We start from the raw sequence: 26,190 nt of genomic DNA on the forward strand, positions 1-26,190 counted from the left end.
GTAGATGGTCTATTTAGGAATCAATAATTGCGTAGAAGAATGGAAAAGTATACAATTTACACTTTTATCATCAAATAATCCCTAATTAGATGGTACCCTAATATAAATTACTAATATATTCATTAGATCTATCTCAATATTAAATAATTATCAAAATATAGAATTGGTAAATCAGTAGGAAATCCTTAAATTATGCTAATTATACTTTCCAAAATTAAAATATCCCAAAACCCCCAAATTTTCGAAACCTTCGTTCTTCTCCCTCGATTTTCTTTCTTTCCTCTAATCGTCAAGCTTCATTCCTCTGAAACCTCTGTTTCTCTTCTCCGACATTCGTCACTGTCTCCCTTCCTCTCCGGGCGTGGCTCCGCTTTTCTTCGTCGTTGTCTCCCTTCCTCTTCGGCGGCTCCACTTTTCTTTGTCGCATAGCGTTTCATCTCCGGCAGCTATCGCAAGAGCATTTAATTCCGTCAATTCCTATTCTCCGGTAGTTTCTGCTATATTTAAGTTTCAATTTTAGACATTTTGGGTGGCGCAATGGGCGGATCATCAATTGTTGAGGGTTTGTTGTGATGGGTGTTGTCAATTTCTTTGGGGGAAGGTTATTTTGCAGATGGGTTTGCTGAAGGTCTCTTGCGAATAGCCATGGCGGACGCTGTGAGTCCCTACGCTGCGCTCCCTCGAACTGCAAAATGAAAGTCTGGAGTCTTTTTCTTTTCTTCTGGGTTTGTAATTAATTAAAGAATAATTAGTGGATTTCGTGTGAACTATTGTATATATGAGGATATATATTATAGTGAGTTTGATTAGGATATATCTTATAACTCAACTTGTATATATGCATATATGCGGATATATGCTATAGTGATTTTGAATGTATATATGCGGATATATAGGTGAATATATCTTATAACTCAACTTGTATATATGCATATATGCGGATATATACTATAGTGATTTTAAATGTATATATGCGGATATATAAGTGGATATATACTGTGATTTTGAATATATTTTTTTAATATGCAGATATATGTTTATTGAGCTGTTTATGTAATTTTGAATTGTCCTTGATTAAGCATCAGTGTAGGAGTGAATCAAGGAAAAATCAATCTGAGGGAGTAAACTAAGGTTTTGAATGGATGAATTAAAATATTTGTGTTGAAAATTAGTACGGTCTCACAATAATTAAATGATTATGATAATAATTTATGGAATTAAATCTTTTATATTTTAAAAAAACAAATAACCATAATAAATGCAAATGCAATAAATAAGGGTAAAATCGAAATTAAAATAAAATCCTACCGGCAGAAATCTAAGTGTAAAATTACAAAATTTTAGACATTTGTGTAAATAAATTTCTAAAACATCCCTCTGAAAACATTATCTCTTGAAAGTATACAACATGTAGGTTTAGGAATTCGAATATCTTGACCTTAAATGTGAAGTTCATCTACTAACAAAATCTTCATTTTTAACCTATTTATATGAATCAATTGAAAAGTTAAAAGAAATAGTTTGACATTTTTATTTAATAACTGAGATTTTCAAAATATTTTTAAAAAGTAAAAAAAATCAAAACACAAAGAAATTGATACTAAAAAAGTAAATTTCATTATATATAGTAAGGTAATCATTGCACATTTTATTTTTTGAATACAATATATAGGGTGGGAGATCAAACGAGGAAACTAATCAGGATTTTCATATTTCGTTTTTCATTACTTTTTTTTGTTCTTTTATTATTTGTGTAGATTAGAGGCTAATTTACGCTTACAACCGACACACTTATGACTAAGGCCAAATGTCTTTTTCTTTTAACGAAATTAAGCTTATTTTACATTTCAAAATTTTAATTTTTAAAATTAAAAAAATGATCTGATTTTCTTATATTTCATCTTTTATATATATTTTACGTTACAATCGACACTCTTTCTATCAGCAAGCTTAAGAAAAAAATAACTCGCTTAGATTCAAATATGTCTTCGATTTTATTGAATGAACTTAATTAAATGCAATCAATCACTCTACTAGTTTAAGAAATGTTGTAAGTCGAGAAAACGAATGGCCTTTAAAAAATTGAACTTATATTGAATCATATTGGGTAGGAATTCGGACCAAATTGAGATGATTCTAATGTTTATGATAAAAAAAGCCCTTATATAAAAATGTGTGTATCCCCATTGTTTGTTCAAAAGTAATTTTTGTCTAGTTTAGTGCGGTCAAGAAATTTGTCCTTTTTTTATAAAATAAAAAATAAAAATAAAAGATCATTATTTCTTCTCAAATTAAGAATATATCAATAGTGATATTAAAGTGTCAAAAAAAATCATCTAAAAAAACATTCGGAGGTTAAATAATCAAATATAAATAAAATTTCCAACTTTGAACCCAAAAAATGTTTTTAAAAAAAATTTATGGGATTGACTAGATTGTAAAAAAAGTGCATTCGAATTCAATTTATTGGAATCTTTAAAAAATCACCATTAAATCAATTAAATCATTTCTTTATATTCAACAGCCTAAAGAAGGTTAAAGCGAGTCTAACTCAGGGGTAATTGACTTATATCTCCGACTAATAAGTTGTGAGTTCGATCTCCACCACCACATATTCTACTAAAAAACAAAAGAAGGAAGACTAATTGGTATAATATTAACAATCATTCTCTATATTCTTTTCAGTCAAATGACCTCATTTTTAGAATTGAATGAGTAATATATATCTCTGACGAACCTAAACATAGCTCTAACAAGTTAAGGTATATATCTTTGATCAAAAGTTCATAAGCTTGAAACTCTCTCTCAAAAGATAATAATAAGAATAATAATAATAATCCCTACCTCCACGCGTGTTTTAGTAATAATATAAAAATAAAATAAATTATCACGGAAATATAGAAAAAAAATTAATAGGAAAAACATCTTGAAAAAGTAAATAATAAAATAATTATTAAAATGAAGAATATGGAATAATATATATATGTATATATGTATGCATATATGTTGTTTATAAATATGTTAAAAAAAATATTATGGAAATGTACTATTTACATGTATTTAAAAAACTGTAGTATTTACTTATTTATGGCTTCACCATTCCATAGTTCTCTTTTAAATGTGAAGTTCATTTACTAGAAAATCTTTATTTTTAACCTATTTTTATAAATTTGAGTAAAAATATAAAAGCAAAAGCGAAAAAATTCGACATGTTTATTTAACTTGAAACACAAGTTTGTTAAGGAAACGACCTTACATGGATTTATAATAGACATGACTACTCCTCTCATTGTCAATTGGTTTTGAGATGAAACTTCATAAATATTGACATGATATCAGAGTCCAAAACGCTCAAATGAACATCCAGTCCAAAAAATAGGATCCAGTCAAGATCGATGAATCAAACAGCCACGATCTTGAGGGGACGTGTTAAGGATCTCACATAACCCATGAATATTAAAAAGAAATTTAACAAGCAAAAATAAAAACATTATTAATCTTAATGGTATAATTATGATAAACTATATACTCAAAATGTTTGCTTTTGTAAGATTTCATATAAGACAAGGGCAATACCAATATATAATAATAAAGGTATTTTACGGTCCATCATAAATGGTAAGCTAATAATTTAAAGGGTTTTAATGAAACTAATCTAGACACTTATGACTATTTCTTATTAATTGTGTGGATTAGAAGTTAACTAATTAACAGTTACAATTGACACTTATGACTAACTACAAGGCCATATTGTCACCGTTTTTTCTTTTAGTGGAATTTAGCAGTTGTATTATTTTACATTTCAAAAATAGTTTTCAAAATTTTAAGATAAAAAAAATAACCGAAATTCACTTATTTCATCTTCTATATCAAATTTTCCTTAATCATGAATTCTTGTTGGAATAATATACCACGAGGTCATATGTTCGAACATACTTTTGTATGAGTTTAGGGTTTAAACCCTAAGTTCATTCACTAACAAATCTTTATTTTTTTTTCAACAAAGAGGGTGTGAGTTCGAATCCCCTCTCGCAATATGCTATACTAAGAAAACAAAATCTTTATTTTTAACCTTTTTTTTAATTCCAGTCAAATTTTAAAATATAATAGAAATAGTTCAACATTTTATTTAAAACTAATATCAGATTTTAAAAATTAAAGAAAATCAAAACAATGAAATTGGTACTAACGGAAAAGAAAAGAAATAAAATAAAATTATTTTGTTTTGTAACATGTCATATTAGGGGAGGGGGGTAAAAATATACCATATAAAGTTGTTCTTAAAAAAGAAAAAAAATACCATATAAAGATATTACATATATGGTAAGATATTAATTTACAACTTTATTATGAAACCTGATCTACACTTTTTATGTTTCGTCTTGTAACTATTTTTTTTTTAATTGATTATTTTAATGTCAAGACTACCTTACCGTTACAAAATTGACACTTCTTACTTCGAGACATCAAAATTGCGACAGTTTTTTTTTAAGTTAATAAATTGTGTAATTTTACGTTCAAAGTAGTTTCCAAATTTTAAAGATAAAAAACTGATCTAGTTTTCTCGTATTTCATCTTTTTTATTATTGTACATGAATGTTGAAGGTAGTTACGATTGGCACTTATGACGTCAAATCAACATTGAATTTCCCTATATATATATGGGGTTCAAGTTATATCCTTGCACCCAACAACAAACAAGAAGACATAATAGTCATATATCAATGGGCTCATCTTTAGTACTCGTGCTCCCAATATTGTTGTTGTTACCCATTAGCCTACACGCTACTGATGAATTGATCGCAACTCCAAAGCAAGTGACAGTGATCATTGTTAACGAATTGGCACTTACTCCACTATTGGGCGTTCACTGCAGATCCAAGGAAGACGATTTGGGAGTCCATATCATAGAGGCAGATAAAAGCTACTCTTTTACCTTTAAAACCAACGTCTGGGAGACGACACTATTTTACTGTAACTTCGAATGGGTGAAAGGTGAAATCCACCAATTTACGATTTATGACTACAAAAGAGATAATTCAAAAGGTTGCGCCAGCTGCAGATGGCTCATTTATACGAGTGGCCCGTGTTATCAACACATAGACTCCCCCTCTCTTACTTGCTATCCTTGGGACAAGACGAGCACTCTCAAATGAGATATTATGCCTGTTTAAATACACATGTTTAAATTCTCATGATAATAAACATATATATAATGAAAACAAACTAAAAGGTTGAAGTTATTGGATGCATTTCTCTCTCTCTTTAGCTTAAGAAAAAATAATTCTTGCTTAGATTCAAATCTTTCCTCGATTATCACTCTAGCTACTACTAGTGTAAAGAATATTGAAAGTCAACGAAACGATTTACGTTTTAAAAAATTGAAATTGATTCAAATCAAAAGAGTGTTCTTAACGACTCAGTCTCAAAAATATTATTTACTAGTAGAAATTATTATGCCAAAATCAACCTTGCAATTGGTTGTTATTTTTAAGTCTTTTGAGTTTGAAAGTATAAATCGAATATCCGACCTTAAATGTTAAGTTCATCTACTAACAAAATCTTCCTTTTTAACCTATTTTTATAAAAACTGAAAAGTTAAAGGAAATAGTATGACATTTTTATTTAACCTGCAACTGAGATTTTCAAAATACTTTCAAAATATTTTAAAAAAGTGTTCCTAAGGGATAGCTTAGGTAGCGGGCTTCAAGGATTATCCTTGTGTATGTAGGGGGATGGGATAGTGATATTTCTATTTTTTTTTATCATACTTATTAAAATTTATTTTATTTTTTAGAATGAATATGTATCAAATATTATGATCATTTTGTCAAGATAAAAAAATCATTGATATATATATTTAATTATTTACTATAACATATTTACAGTGGCTTAATTTTACTTTTTTCATGTTTCGTCATTTTTAGAGAAATGTTTAAAAAAAAATTAGTGAGAGAAACTGTTAAAGTAAAAAATAAACAATTCTAAAGAGAATAAATTTGAGAACCAAAGACAAAGTTAAAGAAACCGAAAAGAATTAAAAAGAAAAAAGAAAAATTATAGTGCCAACAAAATTATCATAAGAAAAAGTTCAAAATGTATTTGTTATATAAAATAAATACATAAAAATAGGAAACAAAGTTATAAGGGAAATAAAATTGAACGAGAAAACATTAGATAAAAAAACGTTGAAGATATATTTATTAGAGAAAAAATATACTAAAATGTGAAATTTGAGAATGAAATTTAGAAAAATATTACACTTTTAAGAAATTGAACGAAGGTTTTGAAATAAAAAGAAAGAAATATAAATATATACCATATAAATTTGGAGAGTGAGACAAATATTTTGGAGATAAAAAAATTTTAGAGAGAAAGTATTTAAGTGGAAAAATATTTAAGAACGAAAAAAGAATTATTAGAAAGAAATATGTCAAAGAAAATTAATTTGAGCATTAGAAGAAACAAATGAACTTAGTTTTTAAAGACTACTTTTTTTTCTCAAATTTACTAAGAATTTCAAAAAGAATTTTTTAAAAAGTAAACATAAAGTTTAATTGGCTATCAGCTGGCAAACCTTTTTTTTTTAAATAAATATCAACAACTAAAAATTGAAAATAAATGGTTATCCAATGATCCTAAATAATCCTATTATTTTATATTTCAAAATAGTTGTTCTTGACCGTTAAGATAAAACATGAACTAATTTTTTCCTATTTAATCTTTTATGTCAATTTTTTTATAAATATTTAGGCTAAATCTTTAACTATGAGGTCAAAGAAGTTAATAAATTACATAATTTTGCAATCATAAAATTTTTTTAAAAATATTTTTAAGAAAAAACATAAAATTATGTGGGTGAATATTTTTAACTAAAATTTTCTCTTTTTACTGTTTCGTCATCCTATCCAACTATTTCTAAAAAACTTTGAACGACAATTATTTTTATAAACTTACAAATCTATTAATAGTGATATTAAATTGTAAAAACTTAGCCCTTGTGGTTGTCTTCATTGGCAAATACATGAAGTCTAATTAGAATAACGTACCACGAAATCTCGTGTAATTCGAACATATTTTTATATGAGTTTATTACACCAAAATTTTATGATACCCTTTGAAATTTGGACCTTTGGGAAGGTGCAGGTGCTCTGGCTAGGGCATAAACAATTAACGGGTTATTTATTCCGGTTTAAAAAAAAGTGTAAAAATTCAAACTTTTTCAATAAGGCATGCATAATCTATTATAGTATATATGCATGCCTTGTTTGCATGTAAGCTTAAAAAATATGGAGTGTTATATTTCATGGCTCTTTCCTTTTACGTTTCAAGTTCATTTTCTAACAAAATCTTTATTTTTAACCTATTTTAATAATTCCAGTCCAAATTTAAAATTTAATAGATTATTTTGTAACAAACCTACCATATAAAGATACACAGAAGAAAGAAAGAGAGAAAGAAAAAAAAAAAAAAAAAAAAAAAAGACAATGTAAAGACATCTCACAGCCTATGATATGTATGGTAACATATTAATTTACGACTTTATTATGAAACTGATCTAGACTTTTATGTTTCTTCTTGCATCGATAATGTCAAGACTACCTTACCGTTACAAAATTGACACTTCTTACTTCGAGAGTGAAATTGCGACAGTTTTTTTTTTATCGAAATTAACAAATTGTGTAATTTTACGTTCAAAGTAGGTTTCAAATTTTAAAGATAAAAAACTGATCTTTATTTCCTCGTATTTCATCTTTTTTATCGATGGTACATGAATCTTGAGGCAGTTACGTCGATCGGCACTTATCGGGGTTGAAGTTATATCCTTGCATCTAACAACCAAAAAAAATACAAAATAGTCATGGGCTCATCTTTAGTACTCACGCTCCCAATATTGTTGTTGTTGTTACCCGTCAGCCTACACGCCATTGATGAATTGATCGCAACTCCAAAGCAAGTTACAGTGATCATTGTTAACGAATTGGCTCTTACTCCACTATTGGGCGTTCAGTGCAGATCCAAGGAAGACGATTTGGGAGTCCATATCATAGAGGCAGATAAAAGCTACTCTTTTACCTTTAAAACCAACATCTGGGAGACCACACTATTTTACTGTAGCTTCGAATGGGTGAAAGGTGAAATCCACCAGTTTACGATTTATGACTACAAAAGAGATAATCCAAAAGGTTGCGCCAGCTGCAGATGGCTCATTTATACAAGTGGCCCGTGTTATCAACACATAGACTCCCCCTCTCTTACTTGTTATCCTTGGGACAAGGCCAGCACTCTCAAATGATATATTAGGGCCACTTTAAATACACATGTTTAAATTCTCATTCTCATGATAATAAACATAATGAAAGCAAACTAAAAAGTTGAAGTTATTGGATGCATTTCTCTCTCTCTATCAGCAAGCTTAAGAAAAAATAACTCTGGCTTGGATTCAAATCGTTCCGTGATTATCACTCTAGCTATTACTAGTGTAAGAAATATTGAAAGTCGACAAATTCAGCGAAATGATTTACGTTTTAAAAAAGATTGGAATTGAGTCAAAATCAAAAGAGTGCTCTTAACGACCCTGCCTCAAAAATATTATGTACAACATATGGGTTGGGGGATCGAACTCACAACCTCTTTGTTAGAGATATATGTCAATTACGCTGAGCTATGCTTGCTTTGGTATTTTTTTAATTTTTTTCTAATTAATTGTGTGGATTAGAAATTAACTAATTAACTGTTACAATCGACACACTTGTAACTACAAGGCAATATTGCGACCGTTTTTTGTTTTACTGAAATTTAGCGGTTGTATTATTTTACATTTTAAAATGGTTTTCAATTTTTGAAGATAAAAAAATTATCTAATTTTCATCTTTTATGTCAAATTTTCATAAATCATGAATTCTTATTTGAAATAACATACCACGAGCTAGGTCTTATGTTGGAACGTACTTTTTATGAGTTTAATATCAAAAATCTATTTTGCCTCTAAAATTTGAGACTTGGGACAAGTACAAGATGCTCTGGCCTATTGGAGTAAGCAGCTAACGGACTATTTATTTCGGGTTAAAAAAAGTGTAAAAAATCAAACTATCTCAATATTGTCGTGTATATGTATATGTGTATATATATGTGTGTGTGTGTATATACTGTGTGTGTCTATGTATATGTGTGTGTATATGTATATGTATATATTTTTTTTTTTTGTGAAAAATATATGCATGTATATTGTTGGCATTTAAGCATAAAAAATATGGAAGGGTACATCTCATACTTCTTTCCATTTAAATCTTAAATCCATCCCCCTCAAATAATAAAAATAAAAAAATCTAAGTTCATTCTCTAACAAAATCTTTATTTTTAACTTGTTTTTAAAATTACATTCAGAATTTAAAATTTTCAATCAGATATTTAAAAATATTTTTAGAGAGCAAAGAAAATCAAAACAATGAAATTGATAATTTTTTAGTACAACATGTGGGATGGATGATCAAACTCATAACCTCTTACTTTGAGCTATATGCAAATTACCGCTGAGTTATGCTCGTTTTGACTAATGAAATGGAAATTAATAAAAAATAAAATTATTTTCTTTTGTAACATGTCATGTTAGGGAAGGGCGATACAAACATACCATATAAAGTTGTTCTTGAAAAAGACGTATAAAAATATTGCACAGCCTATCATTTATGGTAAGATAATAATTTAAAACTTTATTATGAAACTAATCTAAGACTTCTATGTTTCATCTCGTAATTACTTTTTTAATTAATCATGTTGACATCGAGGTTACCTTAAAGTTACAAAATTCAGACTTTTCACTGCGAAACGCCAAATTCCGACGGATTTTTTAATCGAAATTAAGAAATTGTGGATTTTATATTCAAAGTAATTTTCAAATTTTAAAGATAAAAAACTGATCAAGTTTTCTTGTATTTCACCTCCCGAACGGTACATGAATCTTGAGGCTAAATTGGAGCGTTTTCGTCTAGTCTCTCACTTTTTTTCTTTTTTTCCTTATATTTCTTACCTACTTTAATGAAATTGTTCTTCTTTTCCAAAAAATGTTCGAGTTATATATTTCTTCTTCAATACCAAAGATGAGTTACATGAAAGAATATAAAGAATGATTGTTAGTATTATATCAATTAGTCTTCCTCTTCTCTCGGTTGTTGAATGTAAAGAACTTATTAAAATACTATATATATATATATATATATATATATATATACACACACGATTTAATGGCGAATTTGTTTTTCAAGGTTCGAAATTTTTATTTATTATATGTTTATTTAGCCTCCAACTTTCTTTTTCTATCGAATTTAACCTTAGGCTTCTTGAATGTCTTTTTTCAGTTGAATTTTATAGTTTTACTCTTTAATATCAATATTCATATATTCTTAATTTAAAAGAACTTTTATTTGCTTTCTTGAAAAATAGATAAAATCACTTTGCAGTAACAACAATCCACACACATTTTTATAGTTTTTTATCATAAAAATTAGAAAATCATCTCAATTTGGGGTTTCGAGCACCCTTTTTGATTTAATATTAGTTCAATTTTTTAAAAGGCAACTCGTTTCCTCCACTTACATTCTTAAACGAGTAGAGTAATTGATTGCATTTAAGTTCATGCATGTTCCTTCAACAAAAATAATAGAAGAAAGATTTGAATCTAAACGAGTAATTATTCTTAAACTTGCTCATAGAGACAGAAATGCATCCCATAACTTTAATTTTTTTTAGTTTACTTTTATTATATGTTTAGTATGATGAGAATTTAAACATGTGTATATGTGTATGTAAACTGGCCCTAATATCTCATTTCAGAGTGTTGGCCTTGTCCCAAGGATAGCAAGTAAGAGAGGGGGAGTCTATGTGTTGATAACACGGGCCACTTGTATAAATGAGCCATCTGCAGCTGGCGCAACCTTTTGGATTATCTCTTTTGTAGTCATAAATCGTAAACTGGTGGATTTCACCTTTCACCCATTCGAAGCTACAGTAAAATAGTGTCGTCTCCCAGATGTTGGTTTTAAAGGTAAAAGAGTAACTTTTATCTGCCTCTATGATATGGACTCCCAAATCGTCTTCTTTGGATCTACAGTGAACGCCCAATAGTGGAATAAGAGCCAACTCGTTAACGATGATCACTGTAACTTGCTTTGGAGTTGAGATCAATTCATCAGTATCATGTAGGTCGCTGATGGGTAACAACAACAGTAATATTTGGAGCATGAGTACTAAAGTTTAAAATTTGTAACAATTTAGTCCTTACCACGAAAATTCTCATCAAAATTAAGCGTCAATTTTTGTCATATAACGATTTAATTTTTGTAATTTATAAACTAATTTGATCCTTCATCGATTTATCGGTCTACATATATAAAAAATTAACCCAAAAAATTCACAATGGAGACTAAATCATTACAAACTTTAAACTTCAAAAACTAAATTGTTACCTTCTAAATTTCAGAGACTAAATGTTACCAATTTGAAAATATAGGGACTAAATTGTTACTTTTGAAAGTTCATGGACTAAATTATTACTTCAACTAAAATACAGAGACCAAAAGTGTTATTTAACCTAAAAATTTTATGAATTAGAGTGCCACCCTTAGTTAATTATTTTCAAAAAGAAATAAAGATTTAAAAAAATCAGGACCATTATTTTATTAGTATAGTATCATATTATTGTACTACGTTGATGTTTTTTTTTTTTGATAAGTTGTACTATGTGATTTACTTGAATCAAATTTTGATTAATTAATTACAAAGTATTGGTTAACGTAATCATTGCGTTACCTTTCCTATTTATTTTATCAAATCATTACTTACACTATAAAGATAGCTTAATTAATAAAAACCCATTGGTAAAGATTCTGTCAAGGGTTGGAGAAAAAAAAAATAAAAATAATAAAATTACCATGATGGTCGAGAATGTAGCCAACTTAAACTTAACTCAATGATTGCGACATCTCTACTTCACTAAAGAGTTCCTATAGTTCCACCCTCTCGAGTAATTTTTCTAAAAAATGGTACGAAGAATTACTGACAGACCTAGAATTTTCGTTTGGAGGAGCTTCACTTAAAATTTAAGAGAAATAACTTTAGATTGTTATTCATAAACAAATTAAAATTCTACTAAATAAACGTACTAAAGTTTGATTAAATTATTACCGATTTAAAAATACAAAAATTAAATTGTTACGTTCAGGAACTATAAGTTATTGCTTCATGGAAAGCAAAAGTATTTTTTAACCTCTATAGAAAGACCTCCCACCAAAAAAATAAAATAAAAATAAAATTTTAATAGCAAAGCAGAGTGCTGCAGATTATGCAAATCATATGCAAACTGTACAAAGAACACTTTATTAAATCCTAAAATCAATACAAAATCTAAGAAATAGTTGGGTAACATAACCATTACACCATTTACTATAAAACTCTGAAAAGCCTCTACATACTATATATATCCTGTGGGGGGGGAAGAATATACATATTACCACTTTTTATGTTAAAAAAATGCAACTATTCAGTTACCCGAAAACGAATATCGCCCACATGAAATCTCATGAGACTGCGTCGCCATTTGGATCTACATTATAAGTTAAAGCTGGAATATGATCTTCGTCGGGCTCGGTAGATTCTAAAAGCATCAGTACAACTTCCCGCATCGATGGCCGTTGAAATGGAGTCAAACTCGTGCACATTAAAGCAATGTTTAGGACTGTCAGCATGTGATCGACTGTGGTTCGGTCTTGAAGATTCAGTCGCTGATCTAGCATTCCAGACAACGTCGAATGGTCTCGCATATAGTTCTTGACCCACGTGACGAGATCGCCTCCCTGATCTATCGGCTGTACTGGAGTTTTCCCGGTTAACAGTTCTAGTAAAACCACCCCATAGCTGTATATGTCACATTTTTCTGTGACCTTCATGGTGTATGCATATTCTGCAAGAAAGGAAGTATTGGAAGCTGTGAGTTTGTGTTAAAGAATCTAAAGCATTTTGCTTGAAAATTCATATCGAAATGGTGAATGAAAATAGAAATGTTGGGAGTTCTGAGCGTCGTAAATTCACTATTTCAACAAACTAAAAGTCTAAAACCAAACAATCGAACGAAACAGAAAGATCCTGACTCCATTTTCCTTTAACAGGTTTGTATAGAAAAGACATTAACAACAACAGAATATGTTAATTGCAAGAGAAATTCTTGGTGAACAGTCATCAAAGATTTGGAGATGCAAACATGCATGGGGTACTAAGAGTTGGAATTACCGGGAGCGATGTATCCATATGATCCAGCAACTGCTGACATTGATTTGGACTGAGGCATGTCCATCACTTTTGCCAAACCGAAATCACCGACATGTGCCTCGAAGTTATTATCGAGGAGAATGTTATTCGATTTGATATCACGATGTATGATTCTTGGTTTGCAGCCATGGTGTAGATAAGAAAGTCCCTCTGCAGCTCCAACAGCAATTGTGAACCGGGTCGGCCATTCCAAGTTACTCGCTGTCCCGTGAAGCAACTCGCCCAAACTACCCCTGTCCATGTACTCATAGAGAAGGAGATTTGAACCCTGGTGATAGCAGTAGCCATATAGTTTAACAATATTACGATGTCTAATATTTCCTAGCGTTGAAATCTCCGCATGGAAGCTGTTGTCAATGTTGCTCCCTTCCCTGTTTGATGCTAACTTCTTGACAGCAATGGTCTGTCCAGAATGCATCATTGCCTTGTATACAGTTCCACAAGCACCTTTCCCCACCACGCAGCTCTCATGAAAACTATTTGTGGCTTCAATTAGATCTTGGAAAGTGAATCCCTCCTTCGGTGGGAAGTAGACGTCCGAATCCAGAGATTGCGTTTCTTTGTTTTGCGCCATATCGGTCGGTTGTCTCATGCAATATAAGATTATCACAATTAGAACAATTGAAACTCCACCAATAGCAGCAGCAATCCCGGTAATGATTCTACCTCGAGGCGCATTTATGCTCTCAAACGATGGAATAGATCGAGGCGACGAGTCACCATTGCAGTCGCCCAGAGGTCCACCACAGAGCCCCTTATTGCCAGTGAAGCTACTAGAAGGCATGTTCTGAAACAACGGTACCGAAGGGATCGGCCCACGAAGGTCGTTGTACGAGAAGTTGCAGCCCATTAAACTCGAAAGACTAGCGAAGGTTTCGGGTATTTCACCAGTCAAATTATTGTTATTAAGCAGGAGGTATTCCAGTAGAGTAAGATTTCCAAGTTCTGCCGGTATTGTCCCAGTTAGCATATTAAAACTGAGGTTCAGAGCAATCTGCAAGCTTGTTAGGGAGCCCAACTCCATGGGAATACTACCAGAGAATGAATTGCCACCCATTTGCAGTTCTGTCAAATGGGAGAGGTTCCCCAATCCTCGCGGTATATTTCCCGAAAACTTATTTTCGGAAACTCTAAGAATTTCCAACTGTAGAAGAGATCCAAACTCCTTTGGCAAAGTATTTACAAAGTTGTTCTGGCTGAGATCGAGCCGTTGGAGAATCTTGCAGTTGACTATTTCAGGTGGAATCTGTCCGGTAAAAAGATTTGACGAAACATTGAAAGTCGCCAGCTGCACGAGGTTTCCTATCTCCTTCGGCAAATTCGACGAAAAGTAGTTGTTTGAAATATGCAGCCTCTGCAACTTTTGGCAATTCCCAATTTCTGGAGGAAGCGGACCACTGAATCTATTCTGGTCCAAGTCAATGGCGGTAAGGTTCACCAAGTTGCACAATTCTGATGGAAAGCCACCAGTTAGCCTGTTTCCGACCAGACGAATTTGCAACAACGATGGGCAGTTCAAGATCCCGGTAGGTATATTTCCATAAAGCTTGTTTGACTCCAAGTTCAAGATGATCAGGTTAGAATGACGGCACAGATGGGGAGGTATTCGTCCTGTCAAGAGGTTGTCTGAAAAGTCGACGACCCACAGGGGGCTATTACGTCCAAGTCCTTGGGGAATGCTACCACTCAAACTATTGTCGAAAAGCTGCAACTGACTTAATGAAGACATATACTGAAACCCGAATGGAACAGAGCCAGTGAGGTTGTTGATTGAAAGATCAAGTTTTGTCAAGCTATTCAGGCTACTAAGTTCATTTGGTATAACACCAGTCAGCTGATTTTGAAAAAGGTACAGTAATTGGAGACCTTTTATGTTGCTGAACTCTTTAGGTATCTCACCAGTCAAATAGTTTTCTGAGAAGTCTATCTCGATCGCCAAAGAAAGGTTTCCAAGTTCCCTCGGAATGGTTCCATTCAATGCGGTTCGGTATATATACAGCTTCCTCAAAGAGATTAGGTTACCAAATTCCTTGGGTATGGCTCCACCAATATTGTTCTCGTACAGAGCGAGAATTGATAGACTTGTACAATTCCCGAGCTCTTTCGGTAGAAAGCCAGACAACTGGTTTTCCAAAAGAATCAATTCGGTTAAGTTTTTAAGCAAACCAAGTTCCTTTGGTAATTCCCCTTCCAACTGATTTTGGGCAAGGCCAAGCATTTCCAAGTTCTCACATTGACCTATTTCAGCCGGTATGCTTCCTGAAATTGCATTTTGCCCTGCTCTAAACCTTCTCAAGCTCTTGAGATTCCCAAAAGAACGAGGCAACGGACCCGTGATATTGTTCGTATATGCAACTAATTCAAACAGGGATTCTAAGTTCCCAATTTCTTCAGGAAAAGGACCATGGATTCCATTATTACATATATTCAGCTTGACCAAAGAAGTCAGCTTCCCCAATTCAGATGGAAGTTTCCCATCAAACTTATTGTCATTCAGGAAAAGGTATTCCAACCTCGTACAATTCCCGATCTCCTTCGGTATATTTCCAGTGAATCCATTGAAGGAAAGATTAAGATAAGTCAGGTGGATCAAATTACCGATGCTCGAGCTTAACTGACCCAAAAGATTCTTCAAACTCAAGTCAAGAGAATAGACAACTGGCTCATCACCAGAAGTGCAGTTCACACCAGTCCATCCGCACGGTGTTCGGTCACTCGAATCCCAGTTTCTCAATGAACCAACTGGATCAGAAAGACTATTCTTCAGCTCCAAGAGAAAAACCCCTTCTGGATTCAACCCATGTGAAGTACTAAACAGAAAAGCCAGCAGCAGCAAAATCCCAGCAAGTTTAGCACCCGAAATCAACCCGGATTCTAAACAATGCGACATTTTAATAACCATCCGCCCCGACCAGAGCTACAGCATGATCAGACAACAAAATTTCAAGACCTACACAGGATACAGACAAGAATCAAGAATACAATGTTGACAAAGGAAAGCATCCAAATCATACTCCTTCAAATCATGTTAGATTCCAGAAAGAAAGAACAGAATTGACGAAAAACAGAACAAGGGAATCCAAAAAAAGACAGCACACAAACAGAAAATCCAGATTTCCATCCATTAGAGAGAATCCAAATATCCAAATATAGTTTCCCGAGAAACAAACAAACATCAAACTGTCTTTTTCATCACAGCCCCAAAAAAATATCCAAGTCTAGCATCTAAAAGGGGCCAAGGGACAGGTCTTTTCACAGGAATCTACGAAAACCATATACGACAAGCCAGTAAACTCCTGTGAATTTACAGAAGCTAACAACGAAAATACAATAACACAATAAAAAATTGATGATCACAGAAAGGACCCAGAAAGAAAGAAAAAACGTACCTCTAGACTAGAGACTAAAATCATCATCAGTCGCCATAAATGAAGCAATAAAAGCATCAAGTCCCACCACTGGTTCTACTGTAATCTGAAGATGAAACTGAAAGGGTCAAAAGTAGGAAACCCATCAGCCATAGAAACCAAAATTTGGGATCCTCGAATCAAGGGCAAGATTTGGAAAGAGAGTGATTCAATCTCCGACGCCTTTATTTGCGGCTTTTTCTCGGACCCCAAAATCTCACGAGTGCAAAAGAATCACAAATCAACACAGAGATTTGGACTATTTTATCAAGTTAACTGAAAACCCACAAAGAATTCGAGCTGCTTTAAGAAGATTTTTAATCCGAATGGAGAAGAAAAGGGGTAGATTAAAGAGATGGGTGTTATTTGAAGGGATTGTAAGGCGGATTATTGAAAGAAAGGGTCAGATTAAAGCATAAAGCGTGCTTCCGTTTAATCAAGCAAACTATGTGACTTTTTATTTCCCTTTTTTCTCTTGGGAGGAGAAGGGAAACTTCGAATTTTCTCGGGAAAATTTTTTAAGTTTCTTCGTTTTTATACTTTTCTGGGACTTTCCGTTTTCTTTTATCGAGGGAGACTTTCTTTTCTTTTTTTTTCTTTTTTTTTCTTTTTTGTTAAATTATAAATTATTCGAGTATGATCCCTTGGATATTGAAAATTTTCAACTACATTCAATAATCAGTGTTGCAAAAATGTTTTGTGCTCGATGATTTACAAACCATAGATTTAGATTTAGTAGTGTTGATGGCGAGTTTCGGAGGGGTCCACATGTCTTTCGAGCCATTTTTTACTTATATTGTGTCTTATAAGTGTTCATGGCCGACCAAGGATATTTCGTATGTGGTACGGTGGCGCGCCTCATCGAGATCTGTAGACAAGGGCATTCTTGGGACACGGTCATATTACCACTTGTCGGTTTGTCATTTCATTGTTAGTGCCCTCATACAGGTGGCCTTGACATGTTGTCGGTTCGAATTTCTCCTTCAACATGTACAAAATTGAGAAGTAGAAATTGAATTTTTGTAAGTTTTGAGAGATTCATTCTCGGGTTAATTTTGTGGATTATTGCTGTCGTTAAAATTGAAAGTTTATGATGAAAATTAGAGGTAGAAATTGGTTTTTATTTTCAAATTTTTAAACTCTAAAAATTAAAATAAAAAAGTCAGACTGTATTTATAAATTCACCTTTTTTACCAATTTTTGTTAAATAAATCATCTAATTTTTTAGACCTTGTTTCAGTTTTAACTCTTTATGTTGTAGAAGTTTTAATGTTGGATATGACATTTTTTTAGTTAGACCTTTTTTTTTTTAATTTTAAATAGTCACCAACTCTAAATGACTAGAAAATCCAGCCCATAGATTTAAAATAATATCAATATCTCTATATCTATATGTAATAATACCTTATGAGATAAGTTTTTTTAATTAGGATTGAGTGAAATATATATTTAATATTAAAAATGACATTCATAGAAATTAATATATAAATTTCATATGATAGGAATATATTTTTTATATTATTTCGCAATGAAGGTAGAATTTAAGTATTAACCTACAAATACTTTTAAGATAGATTTATATTCGCGTTATTGACTAGAGACTTGATTAAAAAAGTTTGATATATCGAAGTTAAATTCTGAAAAATATATTTTAAGAACTAATTAGTTTTTTCTTTTGAGCATTAAACTCTTTTTTTTTTCTTTTTTGGGTTGCCAATGGAGATCAAGAAAATTGAAAATATTACTATTTGGAATACAATTGGATATCAATTGCAACTTTGCAACTTGCGATAAGATTTCGATTTTATTAACAAAAATCTTCTGCATGGTGTATATTATCATATTTTATTTTAGCAGCAATCATATTTCTTTCAATTTTGCTTTAAAGGAGTATGGTAGTTATTAATGAGGTGCATAATTAAAAGTTTAATAACTAGTGTTTATATTCAAATTTTAAACTTTAAACCTACTAAGGATAAATTTTAAACTATAGAAAATGCCCTTAAGACACCAATTTAAACTACATTGAGTTGGTGGTTAGATAGGAAACAAACTTACACTCTCTTTAGAGTGTTATATCATCCTATCCAGCCTCATTTCATTCTTCCTCCCTATAAAATTTGACTTGGAGCAATCTTCGACTGGATTACCTCCTAGTTGTTTTATTAGGAAGCACGTGAGTACAAACATGCTGGAAGGACTCTTGTTAGTTTATGAATGTCGGACAATTAGAGACAAATCTGAATTCCAAATCTTGGGCTGGGACGTTACAGGTACAAATTTGATCAAATTCTTGCCATCTTTTTCATTCTTTCCATTTGCTTCCTCATCTCACAGATAACAAAGATCTTTCTTCTCAAGTGAAATAAAGAAGAAAAATATTTTATATATCTTTCTACTTATTATGTCACTAAAAATTTGACAGTTATTTATTTCTATTCACCACCATTAAAAATTTAACAACTATTTATTCTTTAAAAAAATAATAAAAATATATAATTTATCTCTCTTTCTTGTGGAGTCATCTCTCTTAACTATCGTAAATACCTAAATATTATTCAATAAATAAAATACCTTGAAATCATCTACCATCAATATTTACTTAAATCAGGAGGGTGGTCTCATATAAATAATCATTAAACATTCAAAGAAATACCATCAATTAATCGCCAATATGAATATAAATACTAATAATAAGATCCATAACTAATTTAGAAAGTAAAAAGATGTTAATCATTAATTGAAATGTTTTTCTAGCAACAGAGAACCAACACAAAATTTTATCTAAATATAAAAATATCTAATAATCTAAAGATCAAAACAGAGAAGAAGGAAAAAAAAGTGCAAAACTTTTTGAAAAAATTAATAATAATTTAAAAGTTGTATCTTGTAAGAAATATAATGGAAGAAATGTAGTGGAAGCGTGGGGCAACATGAATGAATTAGAGTTGTTTTTTTTTTTTTTTTGGCTTTTTTGGCTTTTTTTAAGAGGAAGATGTGACAAAAAGATTGGACCAAAAAGACTGGGCCTAAATAGATCTGAGAAATGGGCCCACAACTGGGCCCAGATAATTGGGTAGTGGGCCCACCAAAACCCACTAATTCAAAATAAACAAATAAATAAATAAATAAAATCGGACGTCAAAATCAAGCTGCTCACATTTGCAAAAGGGTCTGACAACTAATCATTCGGCGTTGGAACGAAATACTATTGGAGGAGAGGACTGCCACTGCACTTTGGTGGGACCCACTATTAATTATTGGTTTCTAAATAAATTAATGTTAAAAAAATATTTTTTACTGATTTAGTCTACAATATATAATTTTAAATTTATGGTAATTTAGCCTCTTAATCATTTATGGTCTGTTTGGTAACGTTTTGTTTTGTTTCTCGTTTTTTATTTTGTTAAAAACCTATACCTTTGACCAACTATTTATGTTTCTTGTTTTCCATTGTTTATAAGCATTTTCAAAATTGTATGAGAAATTTTAGAAACATCGAAAAAAGGTTTCTTGTTTTCTAGTTCCTGTGTTCCAATTTTTTCCAAAATATAAATAAAAAAATTATTTTATCATTTTTTGATTTATGGATTTTGGGGTCATGTAATTTTATTTTTCTTTATTAAAAATGAGGAAACATAAACAATAAATTGAGACATTACCAAACGAGATTTTAGTTTATGTAGTTTACACAATGAAATTACATAGGTCGATGACCTACAATTTTCTAAGTGTTATTCTTTGAACAAGCTTCGGGAGATGTATATTTTGCAAATAAGATTGTAATTTAGCATTATGAAAAAAAAATCACGATTCAGGATGTATTATAAAAAATGTTATCAAGATTTAATAGAGTTTTTTATACATGCATATAGATAAACCAATGATTAACCAAATATATTTATAAATTATAAAAACTCAATCATTACACAATAAAAATCAACATTTAGATTTAATGAAACTTTTCAAAGGCTAAATTAGTACAAATTTTAAACTATAAATACTAAATTTCATCAATTTAAAAGTACATAGATTAAATTATTATTTTTATAGATCAAAATAGATGGACTAAGTTGTTATTTCAATTCAACCACCAAAAATATATTTTTTTAATCCCACATATTTATTTATATATATATATATATAATTTTTTTGGTGTTGGTTGGAGCACATGTAAGGCCATTACTGGCCCTCGTGTGAACGTGAGAATTTTCTTACAAGGTTTGACTTCTTCCCTCACCTTCAATTTTTTTTCTCTCTATTTTTTGGATTGACTACTTAATTTCGAATTTATTCTAATACATTCGAGTAATTGGATTTTGTAGCAACCGAATATAATTGCGTTTGTTTCGTAAGATTTATTCATAAACATGTCAAATAGATTTTTTTTCTATGTAGATAATTGTGTTTGTGAAAATGTTAAAAAAATTACTAAAATGTGAAAATTTGTAACGAAAGTTATTGATGCTAATTTGAACATATTTCAACGGGTTAAGACATATATGTTCGATAAAAATGTTGTAAGTTCGAATGGTCTATCTCTCCATATTTTTTTTTTAAAAAAAGAACTATGGATTAACATCATTTTCTATGGATTTGAATGATGTTTTTGGACCATTTGAGTAGATGGATGTATTTTTCCTCTTTCTTTAATTGGGATTGATAAATTTTTAACAATTTACAGATATGGTTCATATTTGTGTGTGAATACTACATGTTTGCTAATAATATATATACTACTCAAATTATTTGACTTTTTATTTCTTTTATTTTTTGTTAAAGGCGAAATTGTTGATTAAGTCAAATGTATATATAATTAGGTGTAGTTGAAATTTGCTTTTAAAAAATATTTCCTTTTTTCAATTTATTATTTTGAGTTTGAAAAAATAAAAGAGAAAAAAAAGAGAGAGAAATCTTAGTTGTGATTAGAGTGAAAGAATTGGGAGGAAAATGTGTTATTTTTTAAGATATTTAAAATATTAAGGCTATGCCCTAGTGGCAATGTTGCAGCTATGACAATAATTTTGTTTGTCAATTTTCCTTCTCTGAAAATAATTTATTGAAACCGAGTAAAATTTTGAAGGATTAATTTTATTTTATTTTATTTTTTTTGTTTTTTTCTCTCAAAAATACTTTTGAAATCTTAGTCAAGTTTTCAAAAATAGAAAAGATGGCGTTGAATTACTTTTGTAATCATCATAAGTTGACCTAGTGATCATTGGAGGGCAATAAAAAAAAAGTAAAGATCGTAAAACGTATGAGTTCAAATGGCTGATTATTTAATGTCGTGTGAGTTACTTTTGACAATTAAAATGTAGCAGAGTCGTCTTTTTTATTTACTATTTTCTTTTTTATTAAATTATTATGTTGTGATAAGTTGGGTTTTCAAAGAATTCAAAAAGCTCAAACCTACCATTAATTATGTCTCCAATGGCCAAGTCAATTAGTGACATTGTTTTTCACTTGTGGTAAATTGTTACAACAATAACATTTTGGTTTTTGTTTCTCAAAGAAGAAATAAATTTAATGATGGGTTTTATTTCTTTTCTATTGGTCTTTTTCTTTATTATTTTGCACTTTTTTTTTTATTGGGTTAATCTTGATATTGCCAAAAGTTTGAGGTTTTTCAAATAAAAAAATGATTTAGTAGAGTTTGATCATCATTTCTATATTGAATAAGATCAACAATTTAAATCTAATTTGGAAAGGAAATCATAAGCCTCTTTATTTAATTAGATATATAGTCATTTTTTTTCTCACTTCCAAGAAAATAAAATCGTATTGGTCGGCTAAAAATATTTTTATAGGTTTTTGTTTGTATAAAGCTAATTATGAGTCGAGTAAAACTTTTTACACGTGAAACCTATAATTCTATTTATTTTTATGTTTAAATACTATTTTAGTTGAGTTCTGATTTATAATATGTTTTAATAAATTTTATACACAATAGAAACTTTTTAATACAAATTTATCAATATTTTAAGAAATTTAGTAAGGGAAGTATCATGCTAAAATTAATTAGGATCGAAAAGAATGAGATAAATTTGAGAATGAAATGACCAAAATAGGTACTTTTTAAAAAGTACGAGGACCAAAATGAAGATTTTTTAAATTACACGGAATAAAACGGATAGGAATCAAAATGGACTAAAGTTGATTATAGTACAAAGACGGGAATATAATGTATTTAAACCTTAACTTTTATTCTTATGGTGCCAATTTTTTTCTTATGATTTCGTGAGAAATAATCCCAAAATGGTATTAAATATTCATGTACTTAGTTTTCTTCTCTTTTTGTAAAATAAACAAATATATACTAAAACTCCAAACTTTATATTATAAACTTACCCTACCTAGTTATTTTTAGATGCTTACAAAATAAGTAGAAAATAAAATTAAAAAAGAAAAAGAAAAAGAAAAATGAAAAATGAGAGTGACATTTTTCTAGAAGCAATGCAAGTCAATGTACCTTCTTTAGGGATAGGAAAAGTGGTAGGCAAAATGAGGACTAAAATAGATAGAAAAGAAGTTAGGTTTACCTGTCTTATTCCTCACTTTTTCTTTTCGGCCTATGTATTTTTACTCTTAGAGCAAAATAAATGATTAAATAAAAGTTACGGAACTTAATCTTGAGTCTCGGTTAAGAACGATGATGATCTATGTTTCACACGACATACGATTCCATGGATCATATATTAAATTTTCGTCAATATTTTCATACGTTCCTACATTGAATATCAATATGAGTTGGGATGAATTGAAATTTTTATTAATATCGCAAAAAAACAACAAAATATTACTTATATGAATATTAAAAATATATATATATATATATATATATATATATATATATATATTAAGAATATGAATACAATATTGATACTTGTTATGGATGAGAAAATCACTTATTTGAATACCCTTCTTATAGAAGGTAAATACTCATATTATGAAGGTAGGCTACAAATCTCTACTATTTGCTATGCTAAAATACCCTACTCTCCATATTCGATTTCTCCGGTTCTGACTTAAATATCGGAGCCGGTGTGACAAGAGTCACACCGGTCTTTAGTGCTATTCTATTTTGTAGGTCTCGTCAATCCCTTTATTCTAGAAGATTGGTACGAATTTGGCGAAATCCCAAGAGACCAAATTTATGTTCCACAATACTTATAATTTTTAACTTATTTAGAAAGGATGAAAGGTTTATTTGTTAAATTCAAATATTTGTTATCAATTTTTTATTTTTAAATTTTTTCTAGAATATTTATCAACGTCGATATTTTATTGATATTTTAATCACCATTTCCATAAAGTTGAGACTTCAACATTTTTAAATATGGCTAAAATGGCTTGTATTCAACCATAAAGGTAATAGCAAAAAGAAAAAAAAATCTAAAATTAAAATTATGTTGATTTATTATGTTCTCTCCAAATGGGGGTGTTCCAAGTCAAAGAATTATTATAATAAGACTTGAGAACAATTATCTTACATGATACGACGAATTTACCAATATGTGAATGCAACACTTCTCATAGGACTCAACGAACTTTAGTATTTAAAGAGGAAAAGGGAGAAATATGAAGGATGATTTTTCTGTGTTGCAAAATTGAAAAGAAACCATAACTTATTGACTATTTGTGATTATTAAAATAGTCACATCTTTTCACGTCCTGTCACAAAAATTGTGTTTCTTTATTTTATCAAAAGTTCCAATAGGCAATTGTTTTGGTTTCTCAAAACAAAAGCCTAATAAAACCAATTTCAACTACGATTCTAAATGTTGTTCTTACCGTTTTTACATCATCAAATAAATGATGACTATTTATAGGTAAATATTTTTGTATATCGTGTGTCGCTCTATTATTCTCAATCGCTTCATTCGACCATTAACTCTCCTCTATACATTCCGATCACTTAGACTCTACCCCATCGGGTTGGCACATGTATAGTATGCTACATGGTAGGGTTGAAGGCTTTTGATCTTTTTCTTGACCTGAAATAATCCAAGGAGAAAGTTCAGGTTTTCAAATCAAACTCCACAAGAACAGCACAAGCCACAATGGGAAATGGGGAATAAAGAATGAAAAGAAAGAAATAGATGGCAAAAAAGTGAGAGAGAGAGAAAAAGAAAGGGCAATGGTTGAAGAACAAACACATATATTTTGATGGGTTTCTGGTGTGTGGGGTCTTTTGATTTGTCTTTGGATGGGCAGTGGAAAGCCCACAAAAAAGGGAACCCATAAGCCTTATCTTAAGTTTGCACCAATCAATGTGGTGTTTTGCAAAATTAGGTCGACGAAATATTGAGTAGTAGCCAAATTCACGACAATCTAATGAAAAATGGTCAAAAGATTTGAAAGATGGAAGAGTCTAAATAATAGGGTTTTTTTTTCCTTCTTCTTCTTGGACGATTGTTTTGTTGCTGCGGGAATCTTCTCATCACCGCCCTTCTAGCTTTGAATTTTTTTTTTTTATGTATGAAATGACTTAGATAATCTTCGAGGTAAATATTTGCTAGTTCAACTGGTTCATGCATAAATCATCGACCGAAACTCTTTTAGTGTGAATGTTCCATTTGACTGTCGAATCGTCGAATTTGAGTCAATAACCACTTTGAACTAAGACAACCTTATTGGTGAGGCCTTTTATTCTTCAATATTATTAGAACATGGAAATTACTCCAATTAAAATAATAACAATGTTTGACTCTCTTTTTTTTATGATATTTAGAAATATGTATTTTTTCTTTAAATTTATTGACAAAGAATTCTATGGAGTCAAGTATTTTCTTTTTATTTTTTATTCGTGTGGCTAACGCTAGTGGATCTCTATAACCGAGACTCGTTACTTGGGTTGAGCAACATATCATCGGCGTATGGCTGGAACTTGAGACTTTAAGGTAGGTGATACCTCAAGGTTTCGAACGCTTGTCACTGCGCCATCGATCAAGTTCCCTATTCATTTAAAATAGAATTCGAGACAAGACCTTGATCGTGGCTTTTCATTAATTTGATAATTAAAAAAATATATTTTTATGAAATCAACTAAATAAATAAACTAATGAATAATAAAATCAACGGGAGTAAATTAGCTTAATTTGTTATAGGTTTGTTAACATGGAATGTTTGCAAATAGATGTCTTCAACCCTATAAAAGAAATAATTATGTCAAACAAAATCTAGTAAATATGATTCTCTAATGTTAATTAGACATTTGTTAGGCATTTTAGACGACACCTCTAATTATGATTTTTTATTCTTTTTTTATCGGGTAATAACTCACAACCCACTCTCCCTTATTAAATATTTATATAATTTGAAAACTCATTTTTAGTTATATGTTTCTAGTACTTAAAAAAAACAAATTATGTTGTCTTCTATAATTTTTCTAATATATTTCCACCTTACTAAAAACACACGGTTCGAATTCTTAACAACATTTAAAAGATAAAAACTATTT

General features: G+C 30.4%; 1 protein-coding gene across 2 annotated transcripts; it reads right to left on the bottom strand.

Moving 5' to 3' along the window:
• Positions 1-12,350: 12,350 nt before the first annotated feature.
• LOC111009870 (uncharacterized) lies at positions 12,351-17,250 on the bottom strand. Of its 2 annotated transcripts, none has more exons than XM_022283100.2 (3): positions 16,713-17,250; positions 13,285-16,240; positions 12,351-12,958 (listed from the first exon to the last, which is right to left on the bottom strand). In XM_022283100.2, exons 1-3 carry the CDS (start codon positions 16,767-16,769, stop codon positions 12,576-12,578), a joined length of 3,396 nt encoding a protein of 1,131 aa, XP_022138792.1. In that variant the 5' UTR covers positions 16,770-17,250; the 3' UTR covers positions 12,351-12,575. The 2 variants fall into 2 exon arrangements, with proteins under 2 accessions (XP_022138792.1, XP_022138793.1); XM_022283101.2 differs by having other exon boundaries at positions 13,285-16,273.
• Positions 17,251-26,190: the final 8,940 nt, after the last annotated feature.

Source organism: Momordica charantia (genome assembly GCF_013281855.1).
Source record: "Momordica charantia cultivar OHB3-1 chromosome 7 unlocalized genomic scaffold, Mcharantia_2.0 BLBB01000007.1, whole genome shotgun sequence".
Lineage (NCBI taxonomy): Eukaryota > Viridiplantae > Streptophyta > Magnoliopsida > Cucurbitales > Cucurbitaceae > Momordica > Momordica charantia.

What these genes read in the sequence shown, in the direction of transcription:
- LOC111009870 (XM_022283100.2), bottom strand. Translation starts at nt 16,769, where the DNA reads ATGCTTTTATTGCTTCATTTATGGCGACTGATGATGATTTTAGTCTCT. An exon ending in TTTTAGTCTCTAGTCTAGAG is followed by an intron (nt 16,241 to 16,712) that starts GTACGTTTTTTC and finishes ATCATGCTGTAG; the next exon opens with CTCTGGTCGGGGCGGATGGT. An exon ending in ATATGGATACATCGCTCCCG is followed by an intron (nt 12,959 to 13,284) that starts GTAATTCCAACT and finishes CCTTTCTTGCAG; the next exon opens with AATATGCATACACCATGAAG.